This window comes from Physella acuta, unplaced genomic scaffold, assembly GCF_028476545.2.
Source record: "Physella acuta isolate Inbredline_101_S28 unplaced genomic scaffold, ASM2847654v3 ptg000151l, whole genome shotgun sequence".
Taxonomy (NCBI): Eukaryota; Metazoa; Mollusca; class Gastropoda; family Physidae; genus Physella; species Physella acuta.
In genome coordinates, this window is record NW_026731670.1 from 151,212 (window position 1) to 169,631 (window position 18,420).

General features: G+C 34.8%; 1 protein-coding gene across 1 annotated transcript; it reads right to left on the reverse strand.

Moving 5' to 3' along the window:
* Nucleotides 1-644: 644 nt before the first annotated feature.
* Nucleotides 645-15,537, reverse strand: LOC131935654 (uncharacterized). Its single transcript, XM_059292173.1, has 8 exons — nucleotides 15,457-15,537; nucleotides 6,722-6,891; nucleotides 5,115-5,297; nucleotides 3,831-4,289; nucleotides 3,623-3,684; nucleotides 3,012-3,094; nucleotides 1,061-1,245; nucleotides 645-736 (listed from the first exon to the last, which is right to left on the reverse strand). The coding sequence occupies exons 2-8, from the start codon at nucleotides 6,807-6,809 to the stop codon at nucleotides 645-647; spliced, it is 1,152 nt and encodes a 383-aa protein (XP_059148156.1). The 5' UTR covers nucleotides 6,810-6,891; nucleotides 15,457-15,537.
* Nucleotides 15,538-18,420: the final 2,883 nt, after the last annotated feature.

The window sequence follows — 18,420 nt, forward strand, 5'->3', positions numbered from 1 at the left end:
AAGGACTGCATTTTACATTTCATAATGCCTGTTTTATCCGTAACCCAATCTGCTCTAATAAGAGTTAAGAAATATAACTGATCACAATATTTGTTAGAAAGTGTATTCAGATATCAAGGAAACCTATTAATACAACTAGCTGGTAAAAGTATTTTTTTTCTTTTTTCCCATTTTAATAAATTAATTAATAAGAAATACCCAGACAAGCAAAAGATGTTACATAGCCCTTAAATAAAAGCACTAATTATATTAACATATGTTTCAAAATGTAGATGCATAAAATGGATGCACTCCTAAATCAACCAGTTAATAGAATTTTCTGCCTGAGTATTTTAAATATGTCATGGCAAGGCATTACACACTGGATGTGATTTATATTGCATTCTAAGCATGGGCGTTATTTACTCACCATCTTGTGATACTCTGTAAAAAAGAATAATAATTTATTTTTGGTAACATCATCAATGACAGTACATAACACAAATTTATTAAGTATTCTTTATTTTGTCCTCTAAAGAGAATAGTGTTTTGTTAAAATGATTTATAATAATTATAATGTTGTCTTTAATAGATGTTATTATACAAGAAAATAATGTTTTAAAATGAAATAGAAATAAAATATAAGTGAAAGATTTCTAATAATTTCATTTCTCATACATGCAATTCCATACATCATCGGTGGGGCTATTTTGAATGCAGACCTCATTTGATTTACAAGATATGCAAGAATATGAAACTGAAAAATAAAAAGAGTTAATTTAAAAAAAATTCTTTGAACAAATTATATTGAGAAATATACATTGTTTTCTAAAAACGCAGCTACTAAAAAGGTTAATTGTAAACATTAATTCAATGTTTATTAAACATTAATTCAATATTTAAATTTAGATGTTTTTGACAAGACATCAAATTATTAAGTCATGTATATATTTTGTTAGATTTTTGCACTCAATTTTTTTTATATTCACTTGCTTAAGTTTATAAGAAATAAACTGTAATTTCAATCAAGATATATTAAATTATAATACAATCAAATTCAATTTAATTTACAAGTGCTTACCCATTACATCAGTTATATTTGCTATGCTTTTATGACTGACACTGTAATTCAATAATGTGGTTAAGTTTTTGAATGCTGTGGCTAGAGCAAGGCGAACCAGCCTATCATCTTCAGATAAATAGCCATCTTCTTTAGACCTAAGTTGAATATCTACTTCTACTTCTGTGTAGCTCTCAATTACATTACTGTAAAATTTTGTAAGACATCAGCTACTTAAAATGTATATATTCAATTAATCACCTGTTTGAAGCATAGAAAAATCATTATTCTAAAATTTTAACTAAAAAAAAATCATTATGTATCATAAATGTGAATGAACTCCCTTTTAAATACACAGTATCCAAACTTATACTTTTTACTAATTAAAAACCGAAAGTTGGTCATTTGGTTAATCTAGAGGACTTTATCTAAAGCATGAAAACAATTGGATTCAGACATTACTTCCACATGGTAATGTATGTGGAATCTTAAGTTTCCAAAATATTTATACCATTATCTTATGAAAAAGATATTCTTATATCTTAATAAAATATATATATTTCAATAACTTTTATTGCAAACAACATTTCTGACATGTTGCACAAAACAGTAATTATGGTTTATCTTTAAAAACTAGCATGTTGTTAGTCATAAAAAGATTCATTAAACTTCACTGAAAAACCCCATGGCCAGAAAGTGTGTTAGCCCTTGTGTCTCAGTCCAGATTTAGAACTCCACAGGATATTGACCATAGTTTTTTTTTCAGTTTATTTTCTGGGGGAGGTATTTTTTTGGGAGGGGGGAGAGGGGCATTTATTAACGGAGGTGGGCAAATATATATATTTTGTATTTCCTCTGAGGGAGGGGGTGTTTTGATAGATTATAAATATCTATCATGGTGTCTCCACTTCTCCCCACTTCTTGCTACCCCACAGGTTACGGTACACACCTAGACCTGAGTCCAGTGGTATCGTAAGGCTGACCCAGCATCGACTTTTGACTGCCGTCTTGAGGGTGGAGCCTGAGTCATGTGACCTGTAGGGTAGGGACGCTACAGTCCGGCCACTCTACCTTCTCCCCTCTATGGAGATACATGTTTTTTGATGCTAAGGCACTAGCCATCATAAAATTATACTTATTATCGTGCTACGTTACTTGTTCTCCACAGAGAAATGTATCTTACTTTTTGGCAACAAGTGTAGAGGATTGTGTGGCTTCATTTGAAGGTAATTGAAAACTTACTTTTATTAACTGTATAGTTATATTTTAATCCATAGGTAAGGAACGTATATAAAACAATGAATTAATGAAAAGGCTATTTTAGTAATGTTTTATGGAAGGCCCTATGTCAGGCTAATGTAATATAGTAAATGTAAAAATAGTAATATTGTGTGTGTCTGATGTCTGAATGAATGTGTATATCACACAGATGTTAGGAAGTTTGTCAAATGTATTTTACAGCCGGCCAGCTTGGGGCTAAAGAGACACTACAGATGTCTGTATGTGAGCTAGTGTCACCACACCGCCCTGAAGACCAGTTGTCCATTTCAGGCTAATCTGAGTTAAAAACTTTGCTCTTATGTTAATTACGTTATGCCAACTTACATGCATTAAAAGTTAAATAAGTTAAACCTTTTCACTGAATTAAATATTGACAACCAGTCAATAATAATAGTATAACATAAATAAAACACACTGTCAAGTACTAAGGGACATCTTGTCCAATGAGACAAACCCTAGGCCAAACAAGTAATTCTGTAGCTGCAGCTATACATTTATGTGCGGTATGACTAGATAGGGGGCTAGTGGGAGTGGGGGACAGTGAATCCCTCAGAGAAAGAAACTGTGCTATTTACCAAAACATAAAATAAGTCAAGAGGTATTTCATTATCTTTTCCTAGTACATCAAGGCTATTATTTTTCTATTAGGTCCTAATACTTAAAGGCCTTTTCAGAAATAAAATATACCTACATTAAGTTTGAAGAAAAACTTTCTACATCTGTGAACGGCTGATTAGACATATTCTTTATAAAGGGGATTATATGATTCGTCAGCTGTGTGTGAAAGAATTAATTAAAATAGCTAAAAATACATTTAAACTCTTAATTAATGTTTAGTGGTATGGTCAATAAATAAATTAAAACAGCTAAAAATTCATTCAAACTTTTAAATAATGTTTATTGGAATGGTAAATAAATAAAAACAGCTAAAAATGCATCTAAACTCTTGATTATCATTTAGTGGAATGCTAGAAAAAATATATTAAAACAGCTAAAATATATTTAAACTTTTAATTAACATTTAGTGGAATGGTTATTTTTTTGTTACCTCATAATATCAGAAAAAGTACAAATTAAGTTAAAGACAGTTCCGTGTTCATGTCATTTAATGTGGCTATAATTATTTGAACAATAATTGTTTATTTACTTCTTTGGTTTTAAATTTAAATTTTTACAATACAAAGGGCTATAAAAAAAGCACAGTAATATTTCAACTACTTTATACCTGAACAAACATTGATTAGACACATAAAATAATTTTTAATGAATTAAAATTTCATGATCTCAAACTAGAAAACTTACAAAATCTGTTATACTTTTTGTTGTATTTTTATAAACTGGAGTAAGCCTAAACTCAGCCCTGACTGTGAATAGAAATATACAACATGATATAAATCACATGTTAAACTTTAAATTAACATGATAATTTAGTAGTTAATTGTGTAATTAGCAATTAAGCAGGTAGAGTCTTCTTGAATAACATACAATGTACAAGAAGTTAAATGTTTACCTTGCAACACCCCAGATCCATACTGATTTTTTGAGAAGTCAGCATAAGATCTTCTATCACGATCAAGTAATACTTCATCTTTCATCTCAAGATACACATTCTTTGAAACACCACCCATTTCACTGCTGGATGCTGAAGAATCATCCATCAATATCGGAGGCTCAATCTCATTACTTTGTATAAAATTAGGCCTGGTAACTGTTTCTTCTGAATGTATGTTTGTAACGCCTCCTACAATTTTATCAGATATTTTTATGTTTCTACTGCGTTTATGTAGCAAGTCAGGACCTTCCTGTGCTTGAATTAGACTTGCGTAAGGGGTAACTTGTAGATCGTTAATTTGAGCTGTATTTGGCTGTGGAAATGCTGTAGGATGCTGCTGTTGGTTTTGGAGATTAGGCGTTACAAATCTGTTTCGGTTGGGCTTTGTGTTTGGAAGGCTGTTGTATTTTGGTTGTACTAGGTCAACAGAAGAAAAAAGTGTACAGTATCAGTAATTTTTTTATATGAAGAAACTTATCTGAAACATATACAACGGAAGAAAAAATAGTACAGTATCGGTAATATAAATTTTGTATTTGACTAAAATCTAGATTAGATCTAGATCTATATTCTATAGGCCTAAAAATATTAAAACAGTTAACAAAAATTGTCAAAAGGTCTGAAATTATTGAGTATGATTTTTTTACAACTTAAAATCTAACCACAGCCCTAATCAATACAACTAGATCTATCTAGTATTTATAATAAATCACCTCACTTTAAAAAAAATGACAGTACTATATTATTTAGTAAATACTTCAATGATCTAGAATAATCTAGATCTAGTGACCGGTAATGTTTTTGATCACTTCTCCTTAACTTGAGGAAGTTAACCTTGTTTTTTTTCGTAATTTATTGGTTGTGTCCCTTTATTAAAGGGACGTAGCCATTAATATTTAAGAAAGAAAAAAAACTGAAATTCCATTGACATAATAACATTGGAAGGGATCTAACTGCAAAGTCCAACAATAAGTCCAACATCTCTGTTGTTTTTTTTTTCTAGAACGTAATTCAATGTTAAGTCCGAACATGTTAATAAATAGCACGATGACGTCAGCCTGCATAGCCTTTCTGCTTTTCCGTAGTCAAGAAAATCTGGTAACAGTTATCGGTCTTTTTTTTTCACTTTGCTTTCCCTTAACTAGGAGTTTTAACTGCGCAGTTAACCGATCTTTTGTGTTAACAGTCAAGAATTTGCACCCGACTCCACACCGTCCTCTCAATCTGTAACATTTAACTTACCTGTAGGATTAGGGTCCACATATATTTCCTCTGCAGACTTATCACCAGTTTGTTCTGCCCACATGATTCCTGTCCCTTCAGTTTTCGTTTCGTCTACACTTTCGTTCAATCGTTCAGATTTGTGTCTCTCCTTTTGCGATACTTCACTAAAATTAGCTGAGTAGTTTTGATTGATATTAAAATCTGTGAATGAAAGTTAATTTCGTACTTCTTTAAAGTTGAATCAGGAGTGTTTCTTTTAGGCATTTCAACATTTCAACAGTTTACCGCCCCCCCCCCCCCGCCACAAATAGAATTTATATAGAAAATATCTACTTCAACCAGTGTCCGCCCCCCCCCCCCTCCCCTAAACACTCAAGAGTTACAGCCCCCCCCCCCCCCCCCCCCGGAGAAAAAATCTGAAAGAAACAGTACTGGGACTAATGCCATAGTAGCAATAGCAACAATAATATGGTCCCGAAATTCATTGGGGCAATAACTTATCAAATAATGACAGCAACTAGTGACATAATAAATTGTGGTGCTAATTTTTAACACGTTGAATCCTCAAACAAAACAAGAAAATCACACACTGTGCAGTAACGTGTTTACATACAGGCCTTTATCTATATGAAACACAAGTCATACAACTTAAAGTCAAATGACTCATTTCGCCGTCTAACTCTTGGTGATGTAATATATGTACGCATACTCATTAATATATTTATATACACATGCTATTTATACACACACACACATAAATATATAGATATATATAGGCCTATATATAAACATATATATATATATATATATATATATATATATATATATATATATATATATACACTACATGTACTCATACGAGTACACTTACACATACAAGTAAACGTATATGTAAGAGATTGAATGTATACACATCACTGCACCGTGTGTGATTTATTTCGTTTTGTTGTAGGATTGAACGTGTTAAAAAGTAGCACGACGGCCCTTTTATGTCATGAGTGTATAAATCTGTTGCCGTACACGTACACATGCATGTGTGCATGTAACCTTCCGATTTACACCAATTCACATTAAGGCTACATCTCTACGTAAGCCCATGGGGGTAAACCTTGCACCACATGTGTAGGTGTTGGGAATTTCACGGTCTAACATTGAGGAAGTAAACAAGACGACTATGGTAACCACTCGGCACAACGTTGTTGATACAACTGCATCGTTTACATCCTGTTTAAAAGTGTATTCCGTTGTTTTTTTTTAATTTACAATTTTTTACATGGGCTTACTTTAACGTTAATGGTGCGTGTCCGTAATGCGTCACTGAGTTCACCCATCTATAATGGGCATCAGACTCATGTTAGGGAAAGCACATTCTCCGGAGGTCACTGTGACTAAAGAACTCTACTTCATCTGTTCATGGGCCGTCAGGTTCAAAATGGTATTTTTATACATACACATTAACTACAAGGAAATTTGATCTCTTTTTAATAAAAGCATGACCATGGTGACTCGAAACCTTGCAGATAAACATTTATTTTTTTATAATATATTAGCATCTAGTCTATTTGATATATCCAAAACACGTGTTTTGCATGTTATAAACATTCATGTCGTAAATAATTGTTTACCCATTGCTAAATGATCATCAAAGGCTCCATTCCCAATATCTATGAGCGGTAGAACAAATAAAATGCACACTGCCCATGTAGTAAACATTCCTTTAGCTCCTAATGTCTCTGTTCTAGAGTTTAGTTGTTGAGAATTTCACGAAGGATAAATCTGGCTTTGATTTAAATACCTGAAATAAACGGGAATGAAAAAAAAAGTTTGTGAGAAAGATATAATAAACATAAAGAAGAATAGTAAGTTTTATATTCACTGAATGTTTTTTTTTCCCACGTTTTCTTTAACTTGCTTTGCGAGCGAAATTTCGGGCACTTCCCAGTTAGCTAGCGCGCTGAAATTTTCAGGGAAGCTTTGTTTCCGATGACAATACAATATTCAATTATTATTATTAGTAAATTGATCCATGGAAAAATTTTATTGATCATTTTAGACCCCTATATATTTGTACAAAAAAGGGACATAACCTAGTAATTGTAATTTGATGAAAACAAGGTTAGGTACTTTCCCTCTTGTGGCTTACTGAAGGAGCGAGCACGCAATTGGCTGAGTAGTAGTCACGCGGTGTTTGTGTACAAACCTATGCAAATCTGACTGATCAGGATGTTGATGGTCGAATGGTTTGCACGCGAGGGCAAAATGGTGAAAGAAACGGCAACACAGAAGAAACGTCGATTGGAAAAGGCACGTGTTCTTTACGAGTTGTCTTCGTTTACCCCCCAAAAAAAAGTGAATGCGAGAAGATAAAATCGATAGCAAGATTTGAATGCAAACAAACAGACAAAGACTAAAAAGTAGAAAATAATTATCATTAAAAAAGTTTTTAAAAACCCACGTTTTCTGATTGAACTATAAAGTATAAAATAAATGCTATACATCACAATAATGCAAGCGATCACTCTACTATAAGCGATGAAAAACGTGGGGCACCGTGATTTTCTTACAGTTTCTAATACTTTTGACTCTCTACAAGCTCCCTAATAAAACTCAATAGTATTATCTAATCAATAGTAATATAACTTTTACATCTTATATTAACAATGACCGATAAAAAACTTTTACTTCGGCGCCCCACGTTTTTCATCGCTTATAATAGAGTGATCGCTTGCATTATTGAGATGTATAGCATTTATTTTATACTTTTTAGTTCAATCAGAAAACGTGGGTTTTTAAAAACTTTTTTAATGATAATTATTTACATGTACAGCATATTGTAGGAACTGTATGCAGTGTTTCTTACAGACTTGTGTGTTACTTGATATTTTCGGGAAGCGGACTAAATTTTCCCGTGGGGGGGGGGGGGGGACACTAATAAAAGTATATATTTTCTATATAAATTCCATTTCGTCCGAGGGGGGGGGGGGGTTGGGTGGGTGCGGTAGACTTACTTTCTTGGGAGGAGAGGGTAAAGCACCCCCCCCTCCCCGAAGAGATGTCTGGAAGAAACTGACTGTATGTGCTGGGCATTGATAGAACCGCCAGCAAACGATTGCACGTAAACAGTCGTAGCTTATGTTTTTGTTTGCATTTATGTTGCATTAGATTGGTGTTGTGTTAAGGGTTAGCCTTTGTCCAATCTCTCTTTCTTTGGGCGTTATTTTATTTTTATTTTTTTTTCTAAATTTCTGAAGGTGTCACTTTTGTATTGTATTGTTTTCTCTAGCCCAGTTGATCGCAAGGTATAATAGGATAGCTTGTTTCTAGACTAGGGTGTCATTTTACTTTTTTTATTTTTTTATTTTCTATATTGCCGTTTTATTTAAATGTGTTCAAAATCAGAGGCGTAGCGAGGGCGGGTGTTGCGGACCGCACCGGGTGACACCATTCAGGGGGGGGGGGGGGGGGGGGGTTGACAACATGGCAAAAAAAACTAAAATGTTCAGAGAAAAAATGCTTTTTGCCATTTCCACTGATGATTAATTAAAGTTAAATAGTTTTTAAGTACAAATCGACAATTATTACAAGAGGGTGGAGGTGACACCATGACGTAAACGAGCTCACTGTAGAGAAGGCAATGCTACACCCAACTGTATAATTAACTGACAATCGATAAACATCGTTACAATTAAGTCTTCAGTGATTAAAGCGTATACACATATGCGTACGCGTATGAGGCAAATATTTAAATTATAGACATATGTAGGTTCACACACACACACACACACACACACACACACACATATATATATATATATATATATATATATATATATATATATATATATATATATATATAAGCCCCTATATGAAAATAATAATTGTGTGTGTGTGGCTGTGTGTCTGTGTGTGTGCATGGCAGTAAGCAAAATAAAATTTGTGTAGGCCTACTACTTTTTTTCTTTGAGATCGGGAAGTAAAACATTCATTTCCCGGATACACATGTAATATGTAAACTTACATAAAGTTGACGTGTTTATTTATTTAGTTAACTTTTGCACCACACCCTTTTTAATCGCCTTGGTTGACTCTCAAATCTTGTGTCGAATCTTCAGGGGAGGACGTCGTGCTGATTTTAATCTTTCGTTATTATGATGCTACAGCACAAACGTGTTTTCATTTTCGTGTCTAGAAATATAGGCCTATCTAAACCGCGCCTTACTCTGTTTATTATAGAAGTAACAATATATATATATATATATATATATATATATATATATATATATATATATATATATATATATATATATATATATATATATATATAGTGTGTGTGTGTGTATATATATGTATATATATATATATATATATATATATATATATATATATATATATATATATATATATATATATATATATATATATATATATATGTATATATATATGTATATATATAGGCCTATATATATGTAAAAATAATTCAATGGGGTAGAACGTGTGTAATTACAAGAACAACTGTACAAAGTGAAGATTGAAGATGTCGAAGCTTCACACGTGTAAAAATAAAATGATTATTATATATATATTTTAGTTTGGTTGTGTGTTACTTGAAATCTGCACTACATGTTTGATATACCTGGTAGGCAGGTTTCTAAAGTGAAATCTACAGAATTGAAGAGGGTTGTCAACTGGATGGTAGAATGTTGTCTACAAGTTGGTAAATAGGTGTTTATAGGATGGTAGAGAGTTGTATTTTTAATGGTACATGGTTGTGCATTGGATGGTAGAGGGTTGTATATTAGATGGTACAGGGTTGTATATTAGATGAAAGAGGTTTTTACATTGGATGGTTGATGCTCCAATTCACAATTTTAAAATGACCAAAAATCAAAAAAGTAAATTATTTTGAAGTTAGTATTATAATGTAACTATATAAACTGCATTTTAATGAAATTTGTGTGATAGAAATCCATTTGCCAAAGATTTTTAATTTGGAAAGTGTCGCCTACTGTATTTGTATCGTATACAATCGTTATGTTACAACAGATCATCTGATATTTATTTGTAATTATTTTTTTTTTGCGTAACGTTTACTTAACACGCATTGTATATTATGACACGCATCGGATATCACGGATATGTAACATGGCATATATAGAAATATAAAACAAACATGGATATAAAAACACATAATCGGGGACATTAAACTTTCATGAAGGCTATTAAAGAAACAGCAGTGATGCGAGAAATGTCGAGTGCAATGAAAACGTCGACCTGCATGGGTTCTTTTCTAGCAGAACGGTATCGTGTTTCGTCGACGCTGGCTATCAATCGATTCCGTGACACGTAGTCACGATATTTTTGTTGTCCCACCCCAAAGTACGTAGTACAGTTTCCTCTTTGTGACACCCCATGATAAGTAGTCACATTATCCTTTGTCACACACTATGATAAGTAGTACAGTATCCTCTTTGCCATACCCCATGATAAGTAGTACAGTATCCTCTTTGTTACACCCCAAAATAAGTAGTACAGTATCCTCTTTGTTACACCCCATGATAAGTAGTACAGTATCCTCTTTGTTACACCCCAAAATAAGTAGTACAGTATCCTCTTTGCCATACCCCATGATAAGTAGTACAGTATCCTCTTTGCCATACCCCATGATAAGTAGTACAGTATCCTCTTTGTCACACCCCATGATAAGTAGTACAGTATCATCTTCGTGACACCTCATGATAAGTAGTACCGTATCATTTTTGTGACACCTCATGATAAGTAGTACAGTATCATCTTTGTGACACCCCATAAGTAGTACAGTATCATCTTCGTCACACCCCATGATAAGTAGGACACCCATATAAGTAGTACAGTATCATCTTTGTGACACCTCATGATAAGTAGTACAGTATCATCTTTGTGACACCTCATGATAATTAGTACAGTATCATCTTTGTGACAGCTCATGATAAGTAGTACAGTATCCCTTTTGTTACACCCTATGATAAGTAGTTACTGTCTATTTCCGGTAAATATAGAAAATTAAAAAGAAAATGGTTGAAGAGAAAAATCAATCAATACAGCCTGTTTATCACTCGACCCATTCCTCCCCTCCCCCCCCCCCCCCCCCCACTACCCCTGTTGTCATTCTCACGCCATGAAAATAAAACCCCTTTTCATAAAATACTTTCTTCCTGTTTGTTTTTATTTATGCTTTGGTTGGTCTCCACCTCAGTTAATTTTATCTGCGTGCTCAATCGGTTTATAACATCGCATTTACAGCGCAATTTGCGTTAAATTGAATTTGCCAATATAAGGGTATCTAGCATAAGTAAGTTATGGCAATATGCGTACGTTTTTGTTAAATGACGTCTGGAACCCAGTCAAAAGAAATATTACATTCATTAGAAGTAGGCTATTCACTATCGATCGAATTAATTTTAAACACATTCCTACACGCATGAACATGATTAAAAAAAAAAAACATAATTTACATATTTTGAATACAGTCAATGCATGCATTTGAAAACACAAGCAACGCGATAAATAACTGTGGAAAAGGTTACGTTAAAAATACGTTAAAAATAGCCTGGCGGAAATTTCTCTTTCAAAAACCGATCGTAGCCATCTATTCAAATTCTTTTATATAGCCAATGCTGAGACGGCATTGACACCAGGTATTTTAAGTGGTTGGACTGTCAAAAAAAAATTATATTCATTTTTTGTCTAGTGAAGCGGGCGATAACATACAGGTCGGAAGCCATTTATGGTTTTTTTTTTCATTTGGGAACGGGCTAAAAAGAAATGGGGTCGTCCTTAAATGACGTCACAGTCGTAGGGGGGAGGGGGTCCGTAATTTTGTGACGGTGTGTGATGAAGGGGAGGGGTGGGTTCAAATGGTGTGACGTAACCTTTTTTGCATTATAAAAAAGCAATGTTAGAAACGAGTTTTAGCCGTTATTTCGCGTTTTAGAAAACGAATTGATCAAAATACTCTATGTTGACAGAGTTCTGACAACATTTTGGAAATTCAACAGCAATTTTGAGGGGGGTAGTAGGCTGAGGTGTGACGTCATTTTAGGGGGGTGGTCTGGCTTTTTGTGACGACGTGTGACATGGGCAGGGGGGAGGTAAAAATCGTCAAGAAAAGCGTGACGTCATTTATGGATGACCCCAATAGGCCCTATGTCGACTTGCGATAAAAGGCGTGAAAAAAAATCTACGGCCTAGATTTACTAATTGTTTTGATTTAGTTTCAAAGTTGAAAATAAAATATATTTCAATGTAGATCTTTACATAGGAGCAACCGTAGCCAGAGGAATGAGGAAAGATTGGCAAGCTTTGCCCTAAAACTCTTCTATTGGGTTCTCACAGCCACGTTCCAATATAGCAGGTCGCTTTGTATTGCAAGATAAAAACACGTCTTATGAGGCCAGCACGCAATCAAAACAAAAAATATTAATTTTTTTTTTAAATTGAAAATCTCATTGCTTTTACTTATAGGGCTTATTTTTATTTTATATATATTATGTTCCTTAAGGTTATACCAGTTAGATAAAACAAAATGCATTCTAAGCTTCAGATAGTTTTGTATATAAAATAATTTTTTTAAGTTAAGGCCGACTGTAGTTAAGAAAACGACTAACATATAATACGGTATGAAAGGTTATATCTAGGTCGAAGTTTGTATCGCGAATACGAGCTCCATACGAACGTGGGGTAGATTTAAAAAAAACCTGAGACTTTTCACGCATGAATAGACAATAACGAGTAGACAAATATCTGTTGCACTTGTGCTGTCTTGTTTCGGGGGCACGACTGGGGGGAGGGGGGGGGGCATATAAATATGGGTGTCTGTGTGCTTATAATCCTCGTATAAAGATTTAATGGTGGGTGTGGGCTGGCGATGTTCAACTTACAATTTTTAAAAAGAAGTAGAATATTATTATTTTATTATTATTATTGGACTTGTAATCATCTATATATATAATTCTCTACGTGGGGGCCACGTAAAGGCTTAGCCATTCCTACTCATAGGCTTTTGGTTTAGTTTAAAAATGATTTTAGCGGACTTGCACACATAATTTACTTATAATCATAACTAATTTGTTAAGAGAAAAAACAGATAACCATCTCTAAATTAAACACAATCATAACGAAAAGCAACAAACATTCCACCCTTAGTATCAATCCCCCCCCCCCCCCCCCGGAAATTTTAGGTACGAATATCAGAAGTGTTTCGAGTGCAGCCCCCTGTCATATTATTAGGGAGAGCAGGGGGGTGTCGGAATGTTGTGATAATCTGTAAAAGGAGGGGGGGGGGGGGAGCTCAGTAAGTATGTCACACATTTGCATTTACCTGGGATCTGACTTTGGTGACGTGGTGAGGATGAGGGGGGGGGGGGGTGAAACGCGTGAGCCTTAACTGCTGTAATAATTTTTGAGCCAAATATAATATAAACTATATGATCACTTTTTTTTTCGTTTAGACCGTTTGTAAGGAACTGACCGTTTAGGTCTTTGTAGCTACTTTATAACCAGATATCTAGGTTAGGACATGTTTTATATTTAGTTTTGCTTCAATTTTAATCGAAATAAAAAATCTAAAGTCAAAAGAAAAAAATCCAGTATTATTAATTCAAAGACGTACGTTACCCAGACCCGCAGGTAGTCTGAGTGTGAGAGGGGGCGGGTAAAGGCAAGGAAGGGGCCAGTGATCGTTAAAGCCATTCTCGTTGAATCGCGTAATTTATTCAATTGTATCAATTTTTGTGTCAAGCCACGGGGTGATCCCCCCTACGTCTAGCTACGGAGTGATCCCCCCTACGTCTAGCTACGTAGTGATCCCCCTTATTTGATATGAAGCAATAACTCAGGTGTGAAGTGAACTGTCTCAGGGGCAGGTTATATACGCAAGATAAGGGGCAATCACCCTGAGCTGCATGTCGTAATGTAGTTAAAAGCAGGAACGTAAAAAAAGTCGTGGCACTAAGCATGGGTTGACTTGTTGCACCCAAGAGGCTCGTGACATTTTAAAAGGGGCCAGCAACCCCAGAATGAAATTATTCATTGTGCTTTTTTTTTCTCCATCAAAACCTGAATTTTACGCCTTGGAATGAAGGAATTGTAAAACATCAACACTTTTTAAAAATCAACACTAATAGTACATATAAAACAATGTTCGTGGGAACTCACCCAGATATGCTTCACGTCTACCCACTCCTACCCCATACTCAACTATCACACAACCTATAAAAATTGTAAAGACACAAATCTATCAACCCGAACCATCACAACCCCCCCTCCTCATTTCAATGTTTTGGTCCCATAATACCTACTCTCGCTCGACTTTGAAGTTTTTCAGTAGCACGCACTTACTATTTATTACCTCCCTGTATAGCCTACACATTGTAAATAAATGTTGTTAAAGAATGGTTTAAACATTTTTTTGTTTTGTTTTGTGACATGTAAATATTTTTGTAAATCCATTTTCAATGTTTATGTAATAATCTTTGGGCTTATAAGAATACTGCTAACCATTTTTTTAAATTGATGTATATGAGTTTAACGTTGTTTTACTTATTTTTATAACGTAAATACACGTTTTTTTTTTTTTTTTAAATCCGGTAGACGGACGAGCCAGATTCAAATCGCTCTTGTTCATGTGTAAACAGTTAATGTATAAAAATTCAGCCTAGTCCCAGAGTATCCGTATTTTGTACGCGTTAAAGCCCTACACAAATTGTGTATTCAATTTTCACTATGCCGTTCAGAAAGCCTTAACCTCGGTATATTTACACAAAATCTCCTGTTTTATCCGACGACCACAACCGACGAATTGCTCAAAACAACGTACTACAAGTGCTTACAATTAGCATCAAATTGTTGTAATAACTCTGAAACGCAAGTATTTCCACACAAATTTATAGCAGCTCTTCAAACTAATGTGTAGTAAACATGTTTTTATATTTTTGTGTATTTCATATTTACTGGATACAATTAAAATGAGTTAAGGACTAAACTATTTTGATTAAACTAACTTTGAAAAAAAAATCGAAATGATCAAACATGATGATTTTAAATTAAGAAGTTGCGATACAACAAAAACATAGACCACAGTTATCTTCGTGACTACTAGTTATTTAATTCTACTGATATTGATGAAAATAATTTAATATACACCGAGATTTTTTTTTTTTAAAGACGACACAATATTTGTTTTTCAAGAAATGGAATAGCTATTTAATTTTAAAAAATAATATGTGTTTATCTTTATTAATTAAACCGCAAAAATATTCAACGATCAATACACCAATTTACACCAAGCATACTTTATACAAGTCAACGCTACACAACACTATACCTTACTACAGGGTGTAGATAACTCCAACTATGAACTTAATAATCCCCAACACGCTAGACGATACCCCACGTCTTGAAAGCAACCTACTTGTAATACATTTAGGGAGTATATTTCTTTGCTTATATAGCGCGTGTTCCTCGCTCTAGTCAATACGCTCAAAGATTATTATTCTATACCTTTCCTGCCATTCACCCGACGTGTTTTAACGTAATCTTTTTTTTCCCACCGATATTTTACGGTTAGGGAAAACACCAGGAAGCTATTTTTACACGTTGTATACTAGTACTAGTAAAACATGGGGCATTACTTCTGCAGGGGGTAGTTAATTCGAGTCGCCGAACGTTTCTCAATAGGTTTACTGAAGGGGTACGTGATTTTAAGTGTCACTTTTGAAAAAAGCAGAAGAAATATCTGAAAGAAACCTGCACAATTGATTCATATATATATATATATTAATGTATATATATATATATATATATATATATATATATATATATATATATATTATATGGGTCTAGGACATTACGCCCGTCAATTGCACACCGGACATTACCCCCCCCCCCTGTCAAAACCCCCCACCCAGTCCTGAAGAAGCATGACCCTAACCACAGCATCAATACTAACACCGATTTTAAACCTACATCTAACACTAGCCTTGACTCTAACACTTGCTCTAACCGTAACTGGGCGGGGGAGGGGTAATTGCTGGGGGGTAATGTCAGTGGATTAATTGACTGGGCGGTATTGTCCTGCTCTTATGAATAAATAAATAAATAAATAAATAAATAAATACATAATAATAAATAAATAAATAAATAAATAAATATAAATATATATATATATATATATATATATATATATATATATATATATATATATATATATATATATATATATATGAATCAATTGTGCAGGTTTCTTTCAGATATTTCTTCTGCTTTTTTCAAAAGTGACACTTAAAATTTCCTTGAATGACGATGGTGGGCCAGTGGTTAAGTTAAACAAATATTTTATATACAAGTTATATATTTTATATACTTCGTCCCGGGAGTTGGTGGGGAAGGGGGGGGGGGGGGGTAAACGTGAAAGAAACTGCCTGCATGTTTGCTGATCTCGGAAGGACCGATCAAGTGTGAGATTGACGTGAAAGGGGGTACGACGTATTTGTGAAGGGCTTTTAAGCAGTAAAGGCAGTAGTGGTGTCGCTGATGTAGAATGGGAAATTATGGTAGTCACGTTTTGCTTGTTTAAGTGCTAGGATGTATGTCTTTGGTGTCTTGTTGTGTTCCGTTAAAATATTATTTGGTTATGTTGTGTAAGTTATTTCTATGTTATGTCTATCGTAGTTCCGATGAATTCCAACACATCTTAAAAATGGAGCGGTTAATCAACTGTGTGTGTTGTTGGTCAACTATGTGTGTTGTTGGTCAACTATGTGTGTTGTTGGTCAACTGTGTGTTGTTGGTCAACTGTGTGTGTTGTAGGTCAACTGTGTATTGTTGGTCAACTGTGTGTTGTTGGTGAACTGTGTGTTGTTGGTGAACTGTGTGTTGTTGGTCAACTGTGTGTGTGTTGTTGGTCAATTCTGTGTGTGTTGTTGGTCATCTGTGTATGTTGTTGGTCACCTGTGTGTGTTGTTGGTCAACTGTGTGTTGTTGGTCAACTGTGTGTGTTGTTGGCCAACTGTGTGTATTGTTGGTCAATTGTGTGTTGTTGGTCACCTGTGTGTTGTTGGTCAACTGTGTGTGTTGTTGGTCAACTGTGTGTGTTGTTGGTCAACTGTGTGTTGTTGGTCAACTGTGTGTTGTTGGTCAACTGTGTGTGTTGTTGGTCAACTGTGTGTTGTTGGTCAACTGTGTGTTGTTGGTCAACTGTGTGTGTTGTTGGTCAACTGTGTGTTGTTGGTGAACTGTGTGTGTTGTTGGTGAACTGTGTGTGTTGTTGGTCACATGTGTGTGTGTTGTTTGTCAACTGTGTGTGTTGTTGGTCAATTGTGTGTTGGTCAACTGTGTGTGTTGTTGGTCAACTGTGTGTGTTGTTGGTCAACTGTGTGTGTTGTTGGTCAATTGTGTGTTGGTCAACTGTGTGTTGTTGGTCAACTGTGTGTGTTGTTGGTCAACTGTGTGTTGTTGGTCAACTGTGTGTTGTTGGCCAACGGTGTGTGTTGTTGGCCAACTGTGTGTTGTTGGGTAACTGTGTGTGTTGTTGGTCAACTGTGTGTTGTTGGTCAATTGTGTGTGTTGTTGGTCAACTGTGTGTGTTGTTGGTCAACTGTGTGTGTTGTTGGTCAACTGTGTATGTGTTGTTGGTCAATTCTGTGTGTGTTGTTGGTCATCTGTGTATGTTGTTGGTCAACTGTGTGTGTTGTTGGTGAACTGTGTGTGTTGTTGGTCACATGTGTGTGTTGTTACTCAACAGTGTGTTGATGGTTAACTGTGTGTATTGTTGGTCAACTGTGTGTTGTTGGTCACCTGTGTGTTGTTGGTCAACTGTGTGTGTTGTTGGTCAACTGTGTGTTTTGTTGGTCAACTGTGTGTGTTGTTGGTGAACTGTGTGTGTTGTTGGTCAACTGTATGTTGTTGGTCAACTGTGTGTGTTGTTGGTGAACTGTGTGTGTTGTTGGTCACATGTGTGTGTTGTTGGTGAACTGTGTGTGTTGTTGGTGAACTGTGTGTGTTGTTGGTCAACTGTGTGTGTTGTTGGTGAACTGTGTGTGTTGTTGGTCACATGTGTGTGTGTTGTTTGTCAACTGTGTGTGTTGGTTGTCAATTATGTGTTGGTCAACTGTGTGTGTTGTTGGTCAACTGTGTGTGTTGTTGGTCAATTGTGTGTTGGTCAACTGTGTGTTGTTTGTCAACTGTGTGTGTTGTTGGTCAACTGTGTGTTGTTGGTCAACTGTGTGTGTTGTTGGTCAACTGTGTGTTGTTGGCCAACGGTGTGTGTTGTTGGCCAACTCTGTGTTGT